General features: G+C 40.4%; 1 protein-coding gene across 1 annotated transcript; it reads right to left on the bottom strand.

Annotated features, from left to right (window-relative positions):
* Positions 1-15172: 15172 nt before the first annotated feature.
* On the bottom strand, positions 15173-16072 carry LOC102868457 (phosphatidylinositol N-acetylglucosaminyltransferase subunit C-like). Its single transcript, XM_006882439.1, has one exon. It carries the CDS (start codon positions 16070-16072, stop codon positions 15173-15175), a length of 900 nt encoding a protein of 299 aa, XP_006882501.1.
* Positions 16073-16198: the final 126 nt, after the last annotated feature.

Raw genomic sequence — 16198 nt, 5'->3', positions numbered from 1 at the left:
ATCCTGATGCCACAATTCTCCTCATAGAGCCCAGCCTCTCAGATAATCTGCTCTGCATACAAGTTGAAAAGGTATGGAGACAGGATGCGTCCCTGGCGTACACCCTTCCCAATTTTGAACCACGCAGTGTTACCCTGCTCTGTTCTGACTACTGCCTCTTGGTCCAAGTATAGGTTTCGCATTAACACAATACTCCCTTTTTATAAGGAAAAACTAGGCACAGTAGGTATGGTGCAGTGAGTATTTAATATGGACCTTATAGTCAGAGTCTTCTGTACAAATGTAAGGGAGTTCTGGTGGTCTAGGGTTAAAGAGCTATGATGCCAACATAAAGGGACACAGATCTAATGTATGAGCTGCTACCCAGGAGAAAGTTGGGCAATCTCCTCTTGTGTGATTTACAATCTCAGCAACCTGCTGGGAGGCTCAGCAACGAGTCAGCAGCTCGACAACACATAGCAACAACATTCAAGTGGGATCCATAAGGGGACTGGATAGTTTTTTACTAGGGTATATGGCACTATGGTAGGAGTGTGGCCTTGCAAATAGGTTGTATGGAAACCTAATGCAAGGACTGGTTGGTTTTGTCACCCAGCTAGACTTAAACTAAAACATTCAGGGATAGAAAGGGGCATCTCGTAACAAAAAAGAAAAAAAAAAAAGAAAGAAAGAAAAAGAGTGAAGACGAATAAGACTGGAGCACTTCCTTTGGACCCAAGATCTCTGTATTGGTACCTCAGAGATTCCAGAGACAGAGAAACAGTAGCATAGAAACCACAGCTATTGAGACAGCAGAACCAGGAGATTAGTGCGGTGAACTAGTGCAGGAATCAGTGCGGTGATACTGCAATGAAGTGAGGCTTGTTGGCAAAATTAAAGACTGTTGTAATATTTGCCTAAGCTGGGAGGGCAGAAGATGAGGGGCCAAGCGTTAGGGAGGGAGAGTGCCCATAGGTACAGATGAGAAGCAGAGGTCCTGACTAAAGAACTGTCTCCTGAGTCATTCCTCATCATGAATTGTAACTTGTTACTTCCCTTTTAATCTCATATTTTTTAGTATTGTTTATGAATTCTGTGTGGTCACTGCAGTAAATTATTGAACCCAGCAGAAAAGTGGAGAGTGCCACAGGAGGGACAGCTGGTGTTACAATTGGTAAAAGACTGGCAAGAGGTGCTATATCTCACTTCTACCTCATAAAAATCAACCCTGGGTAGTTATTGTTGATGATTCTTATTCTTCTTTGTGCAGCCAGAGAACAGACAGCTCTGCCACATCATTTTATAGCAGGTGTAAACTCATATATGGTCATTTTCTTACTGGAATGAACTTTTTCTTACCAGTTTATATGGTAATGTGATCTAGAGGTTTGTTTATATTTCATTTGAACTCTAATTTCTACTGTTTCCTAAATACATAGAAACTTACACAGTTTTTAATTTAATATGGTATCTTTAACATGAGCTAATAAGAATAATAAGAATGGAAATCCAAGTTCTTGTTAAACTTTTGTTAAAAGCTCTATAAAGAACTTAAAAAAAAAAAAAAATTCTGTGTAACCTGGATAGAGAATTTGAATAAAGCCCTAGCTTCTAAAGTCAAACATATTTATGTACCAAAGTCACATAACAAAACATATCTAAGCTCCATCTCTCATGTGACCAGGACAGACTGGTCCTTGGAGAAGGACATCATGCTCAGAAGGGTGGAGGGACAGCAAAGGAAGACCCCAGATGAGATGGTTTGATACACTAACTGGGGCAATGGGGGTTGGTGTGGATTTAGTGAGATTGGCTCGGGACAGGGCAGGCTTCAGAGCTGCTATACATAAGGTCCCTATGGATTGCTGGTGACTCATGGCACATAACAACAACAAATGGGAATGGAGGAGTGGTGTAGTGGTGGGAAATAATTTTTAGAAAACAACAAATAATAACAACATTCAATTTCTATGATAGTAGGATAATTTGTACCAACTAAGAATAATGATGTGAACTCTGGAGGCTTAGGGCAAAGAGTTGTGCTGCCAACCCAAAGACACGTGGTTTGAATCCACCACCTCCTCCTGTGTGATTTTTATTGCCTCTGAAAACCCACCAGAGCATCAGCTATGAGCCAGTTCTGACTCAGGAGTATATAACAACAACAACAAGAGTAATGACTTTACCACTTGACTTTTGTAGCTGATAGAACTAAGCTCTGGTGGTACAGTTCATGGAGAATGGTACTGCTAACTCAATGGCTATGCCTCTTTAATGTTTCAAATCTACCAGGACTCCCGGAGAGATAGATAGGCATTCTCCTCCAGTATGACTGAGTCTCAGAAACCCAATGGAGGCAGGGTCTGCTAAGAGTTGATTCCAACTCAACTGCATATACTAGGGGTGAAGGTGGAGGAAGAGAGGGCAAAATAGGATGTTATCTATAATTTTACAATATAAAGAACAGGGGGTGGGGGAAGGTTGCAATTGTTAATACTATATAAACATATAAATATAAATAAACACTTCAAGGAAAGAGTTGCCTTGTAAGGTCAAGTGAGTCACTCTAGTCAATTGGACTGTCCATCATTCTCTCACAGAGCTGCTAGTGGATTCAAATCACTAGAGAGATGCCACATTTGTGTTACAAGTGCAACTTCCTATGGATTATGCCACCACAGTTTCTTCATAAGTACAAGAATGTAAACTCAACTCATTGAACAGACTCATGGCTGACCTTCCAGAAGGTTTTCAGAGGTTATAAATCATAGGGGAGGAGACTGACCATCTTTCTCCCCAGGAGCATGTGGTGGATTCGAACCGCCTCCCTTTGAGTTGAAACGCAACTTCCTACTGACTACTAGGCCAAAAGAACTCCTAATGTGCACAACAGTATGCAGGAGCTCTAAAACAGATGACAAGTTCAAGCAGCAGGGAGAATCTACATACAATATAGGAAGAGGTAGGCTGAATGGTGACACACTGTGCATTATGTCACCAACGTTAATAAGCTACTTATGTAAAAATCAATGAAATGCATATGTAAAAATGGTTGAATGGGTGGGTATATGTTTTGTTGTATATATTTTGACCAAAGAGAAAATATATGAATATATATCTAAATCAGAGCACTATAATCTAATAATGGAGATAATGATGACAAATGTACTTAGGAACCCAGCAGGTACAGTTGATAAAGTACTAAGCTGCTAACAGAAATGTTGGCTTATTTGAATCTACCAGCCTTTGCAGAGAGAATTTTGAGGCAGTCTGCTGCCTTAAAGATTTCAACGTTGATCTCTGGATGGGTAAAGAAAATTTAGGTTTCAATAATGGGAGGTTTAAAGACGTAAAACATATATGCAAAAATCTGCAATGTCAGGATGCTTGGAGCATAACAGAAGACTGTATCTGGTGTTTTGTCTTGTTGGTATAGCTTATAAGGTGAGTCTTTTCAAACTTTACTTCTACTGGATCCCAGTGAAGTGGAAGTCCGAACCACAGTGCTTAGAGTACCAAAGTGTTTGGCTGTTTTTTCTGCTCAGTCACAATTTTACTTGAAAGCAAGAATTGTCCTAGCTCCTTTTCCATTGTTCCAAAATTTTTTACTTTCAAAGCAGTGTTTAATTACAAAAACCATTGGTTAATCAATAAAATTGAGACATCACAATTTCAGAATAAATATTTGATTAAAGATTAAAAAATATTTCAGTGTTAGAGGCTCAATGAGGTATTTCTATGCCACCCTATGGAACTGCTATGCTTTGGAACTAACTCAATAGCAAAGGGTTTTGATTTGATTAAGAAACATTTGGTTAGACTAAAAATTCAATGTTAAACTACCAATTCATATTGATCTGAACTGTAAGAAATGCATATCCATGAATAACATTTCATAACTGCTGTTTTGGTGATATGTAAGTTATTTCAGTTCATTAGGCTGGTATAGAAATGTAGGTGAGGATGGCATAGAAATGGGTAGTGTTTCCTCTTATTGTACACTGGGCCAGTGAATCAGAACCAGCTTGCCAGCATTCAACAACAAAAGACAGGTCTACAGTTTACTATTACAAAGGAGAGTGAAGGAAACCAAAGACCCAAAGAAATAATTAACCCCAGAGGTAAGGGATCAGAAAAACCACAGAAAAAAACCCCAACTTGAGACCAGAAGACTTGAGAGGATCTGGCTACCACCAGTACTGACCTTTCTGAGCAGTGATATAATAAAAGGTGCCATATAGAAAGGGGAAGAAAATGCAAACAAAGCTCAAAGACCAGACTTACTGGTCTGATTAGACTGATCTATTATTCTAAGACATCTTTTTAACCTGGAACTGAAGCAGCTTCACCTTTCAGCTAAGTAACAGACTAGCTTATTAAATAAACAGTAACACTCATGAAGTATGATCTCAGAACAATCAGCCTGAGGAGAGCAGATGAGAGATGTTTGCCGAAATGGCAAAGAGGCAGGGGTAGAGAAGTTGGAAGGATGGAAACAGGGAACATGAGGTGCAGCTAGAGAGAGCACATTCACACATTACAGGAATGTAAGCAACGTCACATGAATAGTTATTCATGAATTATTGAAGGGGATCCTAATTTGCTGAGTAAACTTTCACCTAAAACTCTATAGAAGTGTAAAAAAAAAAAAGGAAAAGAAAGGAAGAAAAAGAAAAGTTAGAATTTCTATAAAGATGGTAAAAGTTTTTCTTGGAGGGAGGGAAGGATGGCATGACAGCTGGGCATAGAGATGCAGTTTGGTTAAAATAGGAAATGTGGAATAATACAAGCAAACAAACAAAAGCAAAGAATGAAAGGGGTACAATGATTTGGTTGGAGCTATTATTTACTCTCTAAACTCAGATTAAAGAGTAAACAAGTGCTTAAACTATTTAAAGACCAAGATGAGCGGGATGCAAACCATAGTATTTTCAGTTGCTTCCTATACATCTGAAAATTGGACACTAACACGTGTTACATGACAAAATCCCTGCAATTAAGTCTACTACAAAATAGCTTGAGTAACAACATTAGATACAGTCACTAAACTTGACAAAAGGATTAAGACTTGAGGAATGGTTTTACTGAGGTATCGGTTCAACAGACAGGCCAAAGGCTTTTTTGGAAATGTGGTGCAAACGACATCTTCTCTTTAGAGATATGCAGATACAAAATTTTATGTATCTCAGAGTATTCACAGATTCCCTAAAGCGATCTAGAGATTTTTAGTTTATTTACTTCACATTGTGAACTCTTAATTTATAATAACAGCCAAACAATTTCAGCACATGGAACAGATGGTCTGGTCAATTCTGAATCAAAGCAATCCAGGTCTTTTGTGCTTCGGAACTGCTGGTGGATTGATGGGTTCAAACTACAAACTTTTCTGTTAGCAGCAGTGCTTAACCACTGCTCAGTCAGGGCCCCTTTTTTATCACATACTCCAGTTAAAAGTTTCTTCAATAGGAAGCCCTAATATATACATATTTACTTATAAATTATACTGCACAACAAAGTAATAAATCTTTACGTGCGCTGTAAAATACACATGAAAATGTAAATTTAAAAGTATGAACCAGTAAACTAATTTTTAAATATTTTACATACCAATGTAAAAATCTTAGCGGACATTTTACACTTGTGTGCACAAGTATAGGTTTGTATATATACATATTTCATTTTCTTCCTTCAACACTAGGAACCCTTCCCCAACAGAAACACACATTTCCTAGGAAATCTCTTAAGGCCTCTCAGAGCCCTTGCTTTCAAATTTAGCCTTACCAAAGGCAGCCTTTCCACTTCTTGAAATCCCTGTGGCACCTCGGGACCAGGGTCCTCCTGCCCTGGTGGATCCATGCCTACTTAGGGCTTCCCAACAAACAGAAATTCACCGGGCCTTCAATGAAGGATAACTGAATGCCAGTGTGGCCGACCAGGTTCCTTCCTCCGTAAACCCCAGACTCTTGAGAGGCACACGGCTCATTTTCATTCACTTGACACACCCCTTTCCTCCAGGCCCTATTTCCTCCTCCACCTTTCTCATACCATATATCATTGCTTAGAAGTACGTTCCACCTCATTCTGCTTCCACCCTTATTTAGCTGGTATTTCAGATCTCCAACACTGGCCCTGTCACCTAGGTGGACTTCAGCCCCCTTATCCTTGCTCCTCCCGGAACGAAGTCCCAGTACGGCTGCTGTCCCTCTCGGCACTGGCCTCCAACCCAAGCGTCCGATGCTCACCTCCCGCGCAGCTGGCCGGGCTGCACGCAGTTGGGGCCGCGGTTTAGCTCCGCCCGGCGCCCCGGGCTGCTGAACCTCTCCTCTCCTCCGCGACCTCGGATCCCCAGCGCCGCCGGCCACCGCTGCCTCCGCCGCAGCCAGACTGGCGCTGTCCTGGCGTTTCCGGGTTCCCGCGGTCCCGTCACCCAAATGCTCCGGCTTCCGCCTCGGCCCGGGCAAACGCCGTTCCCGGCTCTTGGCTGGCGGCCCCAGCTTGGCGCTTGCCAGCTGTATCCGGAAGGAGCGGCACCTGGACTGCTTCGCGCAGCCCCCAGTTCAGGTTTCACTGTCGCGTCACCACCCGGGGCGCTGCCTCCGGCTAGATGATTCTAAGGAACCTACAAAGCCAACTGGGCTCTTCCTGCCAGAGTCTCTCTGCCTGGCTGTTCAGTTGCAGAGAGTGCTGGGTTCCCAGCTCCCAAAGGGGGCAAAGTCCCTTGGGGCAATAACCCTGATAGGGAATCGAGAGGCGCAATCAGGAAAGTTCTAAAAATACCTGTCACTGACATTGAAACAAGCAAGATTAACCCTGCTTTGAGCTACCGGTGGACACCATGACTTCTATGGCAGTCTGGAAGAAGGCTTGTTGTTTGGGAATGGTCACTTAGTCTACCTGTCAGACCTTTAGGCTGAGCAGAGCCTTGGCTACAGCGGTACAAAAAGAAAGCGACGTGGCTTTTGAGATTTCAGGTTTATAAAAGAGGAATCCCTTCCCAGCTGCGCGCATCCTATACAGCAATATATTTCAAAACGATTCCAATACCTATTAGAAACCTTGCAATCACTCCAATCCATTGTAGTCATGGACATACCGCAATTGCTTTTGTAGCTTCAATGCACCTATTAACTCAGCCTGCCTGTTTATACTGCAAATAATTAAAACCGTTTCCAAGGGATAGACATAACAGTGAAGGGAAAATCAAATAACTGTCCTACCATAGATTTAACTGGCAATAAGATGTTCCATAATGTAAATGTAAAAACATTATAAGATAGCAGAATGTACAAAATATCTTAATACTTAGCCAAATATTTTTAAAACTACGATAATTCCTGATATATTATGTATGCTATCCTTGCAGCACTCTGGCTGCACCTTCTCCAAGACATATCTGTTCTTTTTGCAGGTCATGGGATATTCAGTACTCTTCTCAAACACCGCAATTCATTGTTTCTTCTTCTGTTATTCATTCATTGTCCAGCTCTCAGGTGCACACAAGTGATTAAAAAAGACCATGGCCTGAATCAGTGCACTTTAGTTTTCAAACTGACATCATTGCTTGTTAGCACTTTGGAGAGGTCCCTGACAGCAGACTTTCCCAATACAATTTATCTTTTGATTTTTTGATTGCTGGTGCTACAGATGTTGTTTGTGAATCCAAGTAAGATAAAATTACTGACATTTCAATCATTTCTCGATCAAGCATGATATTGCCTATCGGCCCAGTAGTAAGGAGTCTTGTCTTGTTCAGGTAATCTGAATTGAGAGCTGTAATCTTTGACCTTCTGCAGCAAGTGTTTTAAGTCCTTCTCACTTTTAGCAAGCAAAGGGTGTCACATAACACAGGTTATTGTTGAGTCTTCCTCCTATCCTGATGTCACATTTTTCTTTATAGAGTCCAGCTTCATGTGTGATTTGCTCAACATACAGATTGAATAGGTGTGGAGAAAGGATACAGCCTTGATGCACATTAGGTGCTTACTGTGAAATAGAACATCAATTATTCAAGTGAAAGTTCAAACAGAACCTGAAGAAGATTAAAACAAGTCTATGAGAGTCAAATATGATCTTGAGACTATCCCACCTGAATTTAAAAATCATCTCAAGAATAGATGTGATTGAAAATCCAAAAAAATAAAAAACAAAAAAAAGCACAGGATAGAGCAGTGTTCAGATCTGTTGTTCATAGGGTCACTATGAGTTGTACTCACCTTGACCGCATCTAGCAACACAATCACTGGAGGAGACTCTCCATATCTCATCTGCATAGTGACGGTTGGATTCGAACCATCAAAGAAGTGACACCTTTAAGCTAGTAGTATAACTTCCTACTAACCTGATCACCATTTGTTGTTGATTGTCTTTGAGTGGAATACGACTCATAGCGACCCTATGAAGAAAATGCCTGAAGCCCCTCTACAACTTTCGACATTTATCAAAGTTCATAGTTTCTGAAGAAGTGGATGCCACTCCTGCTTCCAATCCTGACCAAGTATTTTATCGTTTTATGTGCCATTGAGTCGCCTAGTATCTACACACACACACACACACACACACACACACACATATATATATATAGTTATATATTTTATTCATTTTGATCAAAGTTTACAAAGACTTAGGGTTTCCAATCATTCATTGTTGCACTTTTCTCCATGCCTAATCCTTCCTCCCCACTTCACTCTTTTCCTTGAAAAAGTAAAATTCTTTCATTGCTCTGCAATCCCTTCACCCAAGTTTACTCCACTGTGCAGCCTTCAGTCTGGACTCCTGTCAGGACAATATCCAATCATATATCCCTTTTAATCAGTTCTCTCCCTCTTATGTTTCAATGTAGTATACATCATTCCTCCCCTCCTTCTCTGTCTTCCCTTAACCATGATATCAGTTCCATTTTCCAACAGTGGCCCTATGCTATATTTGTCCTTTTGTGACTGAGATATTTCACTCAGCATAATGTCCTCCAGGGTCATTCATTTTGCATAATATTTCATGAGTTCCTTGTTTTTCAATTCAACATAGTATTCCATTGTGCAAATATACCAGAGCTTCTCTATCCATTTGTTTGTTGATGGGCATTTGGGTTGTTTCCAGCTCTTTGCTATTGTGAACAAAGCCTCAATAAACATGGGTGTGTAGTATCTACATTTTATAGGAGAAACTGAGGCTCAAAAACTATTAAGTACCTTATTGAAGCTCCCATACCTATTGAAATCTAAGTTGTCTTTCAAATCCTGGCTGGTGTTTAAGTTTACGCTTTCAAAAATTGTTATGAGGAGGAAGAAATGGGACAGAAGACATAAGAGGAATGCACAGAAAGGGTGCCAGATAATAAATGTAATAATAGAGATAAGAAATAGACAAGGGCAGAAATGGCCCTGAAGGAAGTGAGATAAATAGCAATCTGAGGCATGAGGGTAAATGAGCAACTTTATTTTCTCATTGATAACAAACAGTTCTTAAGAGCAAAATTGGCACCCTAAAGTAAAAATAATAGCATATAGGTCTGAGAGTACCTAGAACTAAATAGGGCTACGTATCTCAGAGGTACTTGAATAGAATTGGCAGATTAGATGCAAGTTAAATTTGAATTTTGAATCAACAGAGAATGATTGTGTAGAACATAAATATTTGAGGTGTACGGAACAACAGTTTTAAATTCTTGTGCACTCCATGGAGATTGAGGTGACCCATCCAGGCTTGCTTGAAGATGATCTTTGTACCTTGAGCTTCAAGAAAAGGGTTTTCTAAAATTCATCTTTGTTGTTACTGTTGTTGTTAGGTACCATTGAGTTTAGTACCACTCATAGTGACCCTATGAGCAAAAGATCTGAACCTAGTCCTGTCCTGTACCATTCTCACACTTCCTGACACACAAGAGCCCATTGCAGTGGTTACCATGTCAATCCACCTGGTCGAGAGTCATCCTTTCCTTTGCCAACCTTCCACCCTTCCTAACATCATGTCCCTTTCCAAGGAATAGTACCTTCCAGCAATATGTCCAAAGTATGTGAGGCAACGCCTTATCATTCTTGTCTCCAAAGAATTCTCTGGCGTCACCCTCTCCAATACATATCTATATGTTCTCTTGGCCATCCATGGGATGTTCAGTGCTCTTTTCCAACACCACAGCTCAAAGGGGTCCATTCTTTTTCCTTCATCCTTATTCATTGTCCAGGTCTCAGATGCATAGCTAGTAATCAGAAAGACTATGGCCTGAATCAGATGCACCTTAGTCCTCAAACTGACATCATTACTCCTCAATAACTTGGAAAGGTCCCTAGCTGCAGATTTTCCTAGTGCAATGCATCTCCTTATTTCCTTACTGCTCGTACCAAGGGTGCTAACTGTGGATCCAAGCAAGATGAAGCTGTTGAAAATTTCAACCTCCTCTCTATCCATCATGACACTGCCTATTGTCCAGTGGTAAGAATATTTGTTTTCTTGATATTGAGGCACAATCATACTGAAAGCTGCATTCCTTGATCTACTGCAACAAGTGCTTCAAGTCCTGCTCACTTTCAGCAAGTAAGGTTGTGTCATCTGCATAATGCAGGTTATTAATGAGTCTCCCTCCAACCCTGATGCCACATTCCTTTACATAGAGTCCAGCTTCTTGGACAATTTGCTTAGTATGCTGGACGACAAACAGGTTCATCCTGGAGAGGGTGAAGCCAGGCTGCTCCTTGGAGGCAAGGAATCTGAAACTTCGTCTGACGTACTTTGGGCATGTTGCAAGGAGGGACCAGTCCTTGGAGAGGGCCATCATGTTTGGGAGGGTAGAGGGACAGTGCAGGAGAGGAAGACCCTTGATGAGATGGATCATTCAGTGATTGAGATAATGGAAGTAGTTGTGTCAGAGACAGTGAGGTTGGCACAGGATAGGGCAGAGTTTAGGGCTGTTGTACATAGGGTTGCTATGAGTCACAAGCAACTTGACAGCACATAACAATAACAACAACATATAAATTGAACAGGTATGGAGATACATCCCTGACATAAGTGTTTTAAATTTTAAACCTTGCACTTGTGGTAAAGAGTCTTTTTTGGCATAATGGATTCAGTGAAGTACTAATTAAAAAGTTGATGGTTCTAATGTACCAGCCTTTCTGAGGGTGAAAGTAGGCTCCTTTAAGATGTACAGCCTTGAGCTGCATAGTGTAGTGGTCCTGGGGGGAGGGACTGTCCAACAATGACAGAATTTTTCTTTTACTTTTCAAAAAGAAGAGCGAACTGGGGGGCTGGGGAGGGGTGGTGAGGGAGAGAGAAAAGTGCAACAATGAATGAGTGGAAATCTAAAGTCTCTGTAAATTTCCATTAAAATTAATAATAGTAATAATAATAAACCAAAAGAAAAGATGTACAGCCTTGAAAATCCAGTGAAGCAGTTCTGCTCTATCCTATACAGTTTCTTACTCAGAAACAACTCAAGAATGCTCTGCTGGAGAAGGAGGGACAATCTCCTCCTTTACCAGTCAGATCTGATTTGATGGTACACACACATAAAAATAAATTAAAAAAACAACAACTCAAGAGCAGTGAACTTGGGTTTTTTTATTTATATCTGTGGTTCAATTTTCTTTGGTATGGTAATGAATATATTAGTATAAGGTCTGGATAAAATTAATCACATTTATTTTATTAGATATCAGATTAAGCAAGCAAATAAACAATCAGGGATGAGGGGAAATGGAAGCCATACCACATGAAGATTCTTAAGGAGTTAAGGAAAAGAAGCTGAGAAGAGACAAGCCCTTTCCCTCAATTTTATTACAATCTTGGGCAACCATTCTTCCGGTGACATGTTATCTGTTTCCCACCTTTCTTTTCTTTTCCCTGACTATCCCAAATAAGATAGGGAAATGAAGTGCCAAATCAAAAGTGGGCTGTTCAGATCTACCAGCTGCTTGACAGGAGAAAGATGGGCAACCTTCTCTATGTAGTTCACAGCCAGTGAAAACCCGCTAGAAGTGTCAACCACGAGTCTGTTCTGAGGAATATTCACACTCACGTGTGTCACTAGTTTTACTTTGCTATTATGTTCTTCTACAAAAATCTTAAACTCAGACTTAATTGGATATCCAGTATTTTCATTTGCAAAATCTGGCAAGCCTATTAAAAGGCATGAATGCATTATGTTGTTGTTATGAGCCATTGAATTACTTGTGACTCATAATAACCCTATGTGCAACAGCTCTGATCCCTGCTCTATGTAGAGCCAACATCACAGGCTCTGACACACCTTACCTCCCATTACCCTAGTCACTGAGTCAATCTATCTCAGCCAGGGTCTTCTTCTCTTTTGCCCTTCCAAGCATGTTGTTGTTGTTGTTGGTATGTGCCATCAAGTCACTTGCGACTCATAGCAACCCTATGCACAAGAGCCCTAAATGCCATTCTATCCTGTGCCAACCTCGCTGTCTCAAACACACTCATTCCCACCACTCCACTCACAGAATCGATCCATCTCATCGAGGGTCTTCCTCTCCTGCACCATCCCTCCAGTCTCCCAAACATGATGTCCCTCTCCAAGGACCATTTCCTCCTTGCAATATGCCCAAAGTATGTCAGACGAAGCTTCAGAATCCTTGACTCCAAGGAGCATTCCAGCTTCACCTTCTCTAGGACAAATCTGTTTGTTCTCCTAGCAGTCCATGGTATATTCAACACTCTTCTCCAGCACCACGGCTCAAAGGCATCAATTCTCCTTCTATCATCCCTATTCACTGTCTAACTCTCTGATGCATAGCACATAATTGCAAAGATTATAGCCCTGATCAGGCATAACTTAGTCTCCAGCCTGACGTCGTTGCTTTTCAGTACTCTTGAGAGGCCCCTCACAGCATGCATAGCACAATAATAGATGTCCCAATGGAGTTACAGAAAAAAGCTGACTAGTTTATGTGTTAAAAAAAATTGATTTTGAAAGCACTATACACAACAAAGAAGCTTGGGGGAGCTTATTGGTAAGAAGTTGCACTGCCAACCAAAAGACACAAGGTTCAAATCAACCAGCTGCTCCTTGGAGGAGAGATGGGCAATCTCCTCCCATGTGATTTACGGCCTCTGAAAACCCACTAAAGAGCCACTTATGTATTGCTTTCTACTCAATGGACCATAATAACAATATGCACAAAAAGAGGTTTTTCTTAGATCACTATCTTTAAACAAAACCAAGACTCGTGGCTTAGAGATTTTAAAAGATTGGAGTTGGAGGTTCTTAGAAGACAAAGAGAGAAAAGACTAGACTCAAAGAGGGCAAGAAATTATGTGAAAAATATCTTTAAAAGAATTTCTGTTAAAAAGGATTTCAGTGCTTGGAGGATTAAACTTTATCTCATGTCTCCCAAGTCTCATGTCACCAGATAATTTGTTTAATCTCAAAACTATTAAATTAGAAGTATAGCTCAACAACAAGAAAAACCTGTTTGTTCTTTCAAGCTGCCAATTTAGTTGAATCTAGACCTCAGAAAACCTTATGTACAATAGAACACATTTAGGTTGGACTAGCAGACATATAAGATTGGCTTAGAAAGAAAAAAAAAAGATTGACTTAGGATAGGACAGGTTTCAGAGCTAATGTAGATAGGTAGCTATGAGTTCCAGGCGACTTGATGGCATATGACAATAATAATAAGAAGAAGTATGTTCTTATTGGTTTTTCAAGGGAAGGACTTACACATAAACAAAGCTAAAAAGATTTATCAATGATTATCTGTCACTTAAAAAGAAGGAGCTGAAACAGGTTACTCACATATCAACAGTTTAAAACTTGTGTGATCTTTAAGCTTTGAGATAGCTCTACGGAGTTCAACATTCTGGTATTTCTTCTTGAGAGTAAATAAATTTTTTTGGTTTGTTATTTAAGAGTAGAAAGAAAGTTCAAGACTTTCCTGAAAAACCTATAGTATTAGAAAACTCTTACATGCAATCCAAACCTCTAAGTTTGTTTTAAAGCCTTTGCCTTTTTTCTGTGAAAAGAAGCCTTTGCCATTTGAGAACTGTCTTTCCTTATAATGCTTCTGGTTTTTTTCTGAAAACATGTAGGATTCTGATGGAAAATTTTACTAAATTAAGTCAGGTACTATTCTTTTGAGATAAATTAATATCTTCTTCAAAAATTATGTACACTACATTAAAATAGATGAGGAATAGAACTGCTTAAAAGTAATATATGGTTAGGTATTATTTGCATGACAACAGTCCAGATTAAGAGCTGCATAGTAAAGTGGACTGGTGGTGGATGTGGGGATTGTACAACAATGAAAAAAATGTTTTTTCAAAGAGAAAAGCAAACTGGGAGTGGGGGACAGGGAGGAAAATGTGTAATAATGAATGAATGGAAATCCAAGTTCTGTATAAACGTTAATTAAAATATAAAAAAAAATTATTTATTAAAATCTCCTGGCCATGTAATATGCAAAACTTCATTTAGATGTCATAGATCCATGGCAGGGCATTTATGAATCATTTGTAACTAACACAGAAACTGCAATAATAGTTTAAGCACAGCTGAGGTAGTTAGAACGGACTGGACAGGCTTTCTTCCTGTTAGACCTGGAGGCACTCTGAGTTAGAGCCCATTCAAGGAGACCTAACCACATCTACCTATACCAGGTAATAACTTGAGAAGTAATGGGTGATAAGTGACTAAATTCTTACCAACTGGTATAATTTTTTGCTCACCTCATTGCTTTTATCTCTGCATTTAAGATCCAAAAACATATTTATAATCAGTTTTATTTTTCCTGTGTAGAATATTTGCTTCTGCTAATTCCATATTTGAAATTTCATTTTACTTTATTCTGTATAAGCTTAGTAAATAAATCCTTTCCTGGGACATTTATTCTAATAAAGTCCCATACTATGAGTAATAGTACTGTAATGCCTAAATTCATAAAAGAAAGTATTTCTTTTCTTTTTTTAATGTTATTCTCTTTAATAAATAGAAGCCACATCACTTCACTTGTTACTGCAAATAAATTAAGAGGCAACAATTCAAGAGGTCCCCACAAAATAACAGAAAAGGATGAAGACTTTCACCATCTCTACCTTTGGTTTTCTTTTGATTTCTGCTCTTCCACCCACATAAGCATGTACTTTCAAAATGGAATTCTGTCTTCAGATGCTATACTAGTTGGAAGTCTAATTTATCAGCTTGCCTTAATAACAGAGTGAAGGGATCCCTGAATTAGCTGAGGAACCTGGATAAATCTTCTTTGATTTCTGCTTCATCCCAAGGCCCATGAATGTTTTTGTTTTTTTTAGAAAGCTGCAGGCGAATGAGGTAGAAACAGCAGAGGCACGAGATGGAAATAAGCAGAAGGGCGAATAGTGTGGCTCCCACACCACTAATGGACAGCAGGCCTCCTAAAGCAGAAAACGCAAAAAGCAGCGTGACTCCCACGTAGCTGCGAGGAGTCCGTGCCTTTAGCTTCTTTTGTAGCATGGGCCACAGAGCAAAGATCTGGATGGCAAATGTCACCACGATGAAGGCATGTAAGGACTGGGGCAGGCGCGAGGCCAGGCAGACAGACGCAAAGATGGCCATGTTCAAGGACAGTGTGCTGGATACAATGGCAGCGTTGGCACCATAGTCGAAGAAGATGAGGTGGCCTAGCAGCATGAAGACCGACATGGCGTAGATGGTGTCAGTGCTGACTGGCTCTGTCAGGGTCTTCAGCACTGGTGAGAAGCCATATGTAAAAGTGATGAAAACCAGCACACTCTTCAGGTCGGCCCACCGGGTCCGCCCACTCTTTTTGCGCCCTTCACCTCCATCAATGAGATCAAACAAAACATACCCAATCAGTGAGGAAGCTAGGCCGGTCCCAAAAAGCCACTGAGGGGCCAGCAGACCTTCGTCCATATACCACCAGATAACCACAAACACACACACACTGCACAACTGCTGAATCACCACGCTGGACTCAAACACGACAGCCCAGTATTGGTATTTACGGGCGTAGATGTTTTTCCGAAGCTCTTCCAGAAACCTCCAATCCACATAATTATCAGGGAAGGGCTGTCGCTCATACAAGACCTTCTGCCACTTGGCCTCCTTGGTGTTAGTTTCTGGCTGGTCACACATTATCGTTTTCCAAAACTCAGGCCTGTTCAATCTCCCCGGAAGAAGTCCATGTGGTTCTGGTTCTTTATGAGGTTTTGATATAAGGCCTCTCTGGAAATTCCATGCTGTGCTGTAGCTGACAGTCTA

This window comes from Elephantulus edwardii, unplaced genomic scaffold (assembly GCF_000299155.1).
Source record: "Elephantulus edwardii isolate Elephantulus edwardi_28Jun2011 unplaced genomic scaffold, EleEdw1.0 scaffold00020, whole genome shotgun sequence".
NCBI classification, from domain to species: domain Eukaryota; kingdom Metazoa; phylum Chordata; class Mammalia; order Macroscelidea; family Macroscelididae; genus Elephantulus; species Elephantulus edwardii.
The sequence above is the reverse complement of the archived record's forward strand: the minus strand, read 5'-3'. Positions and strand labels throughout refer to the sequence as shown.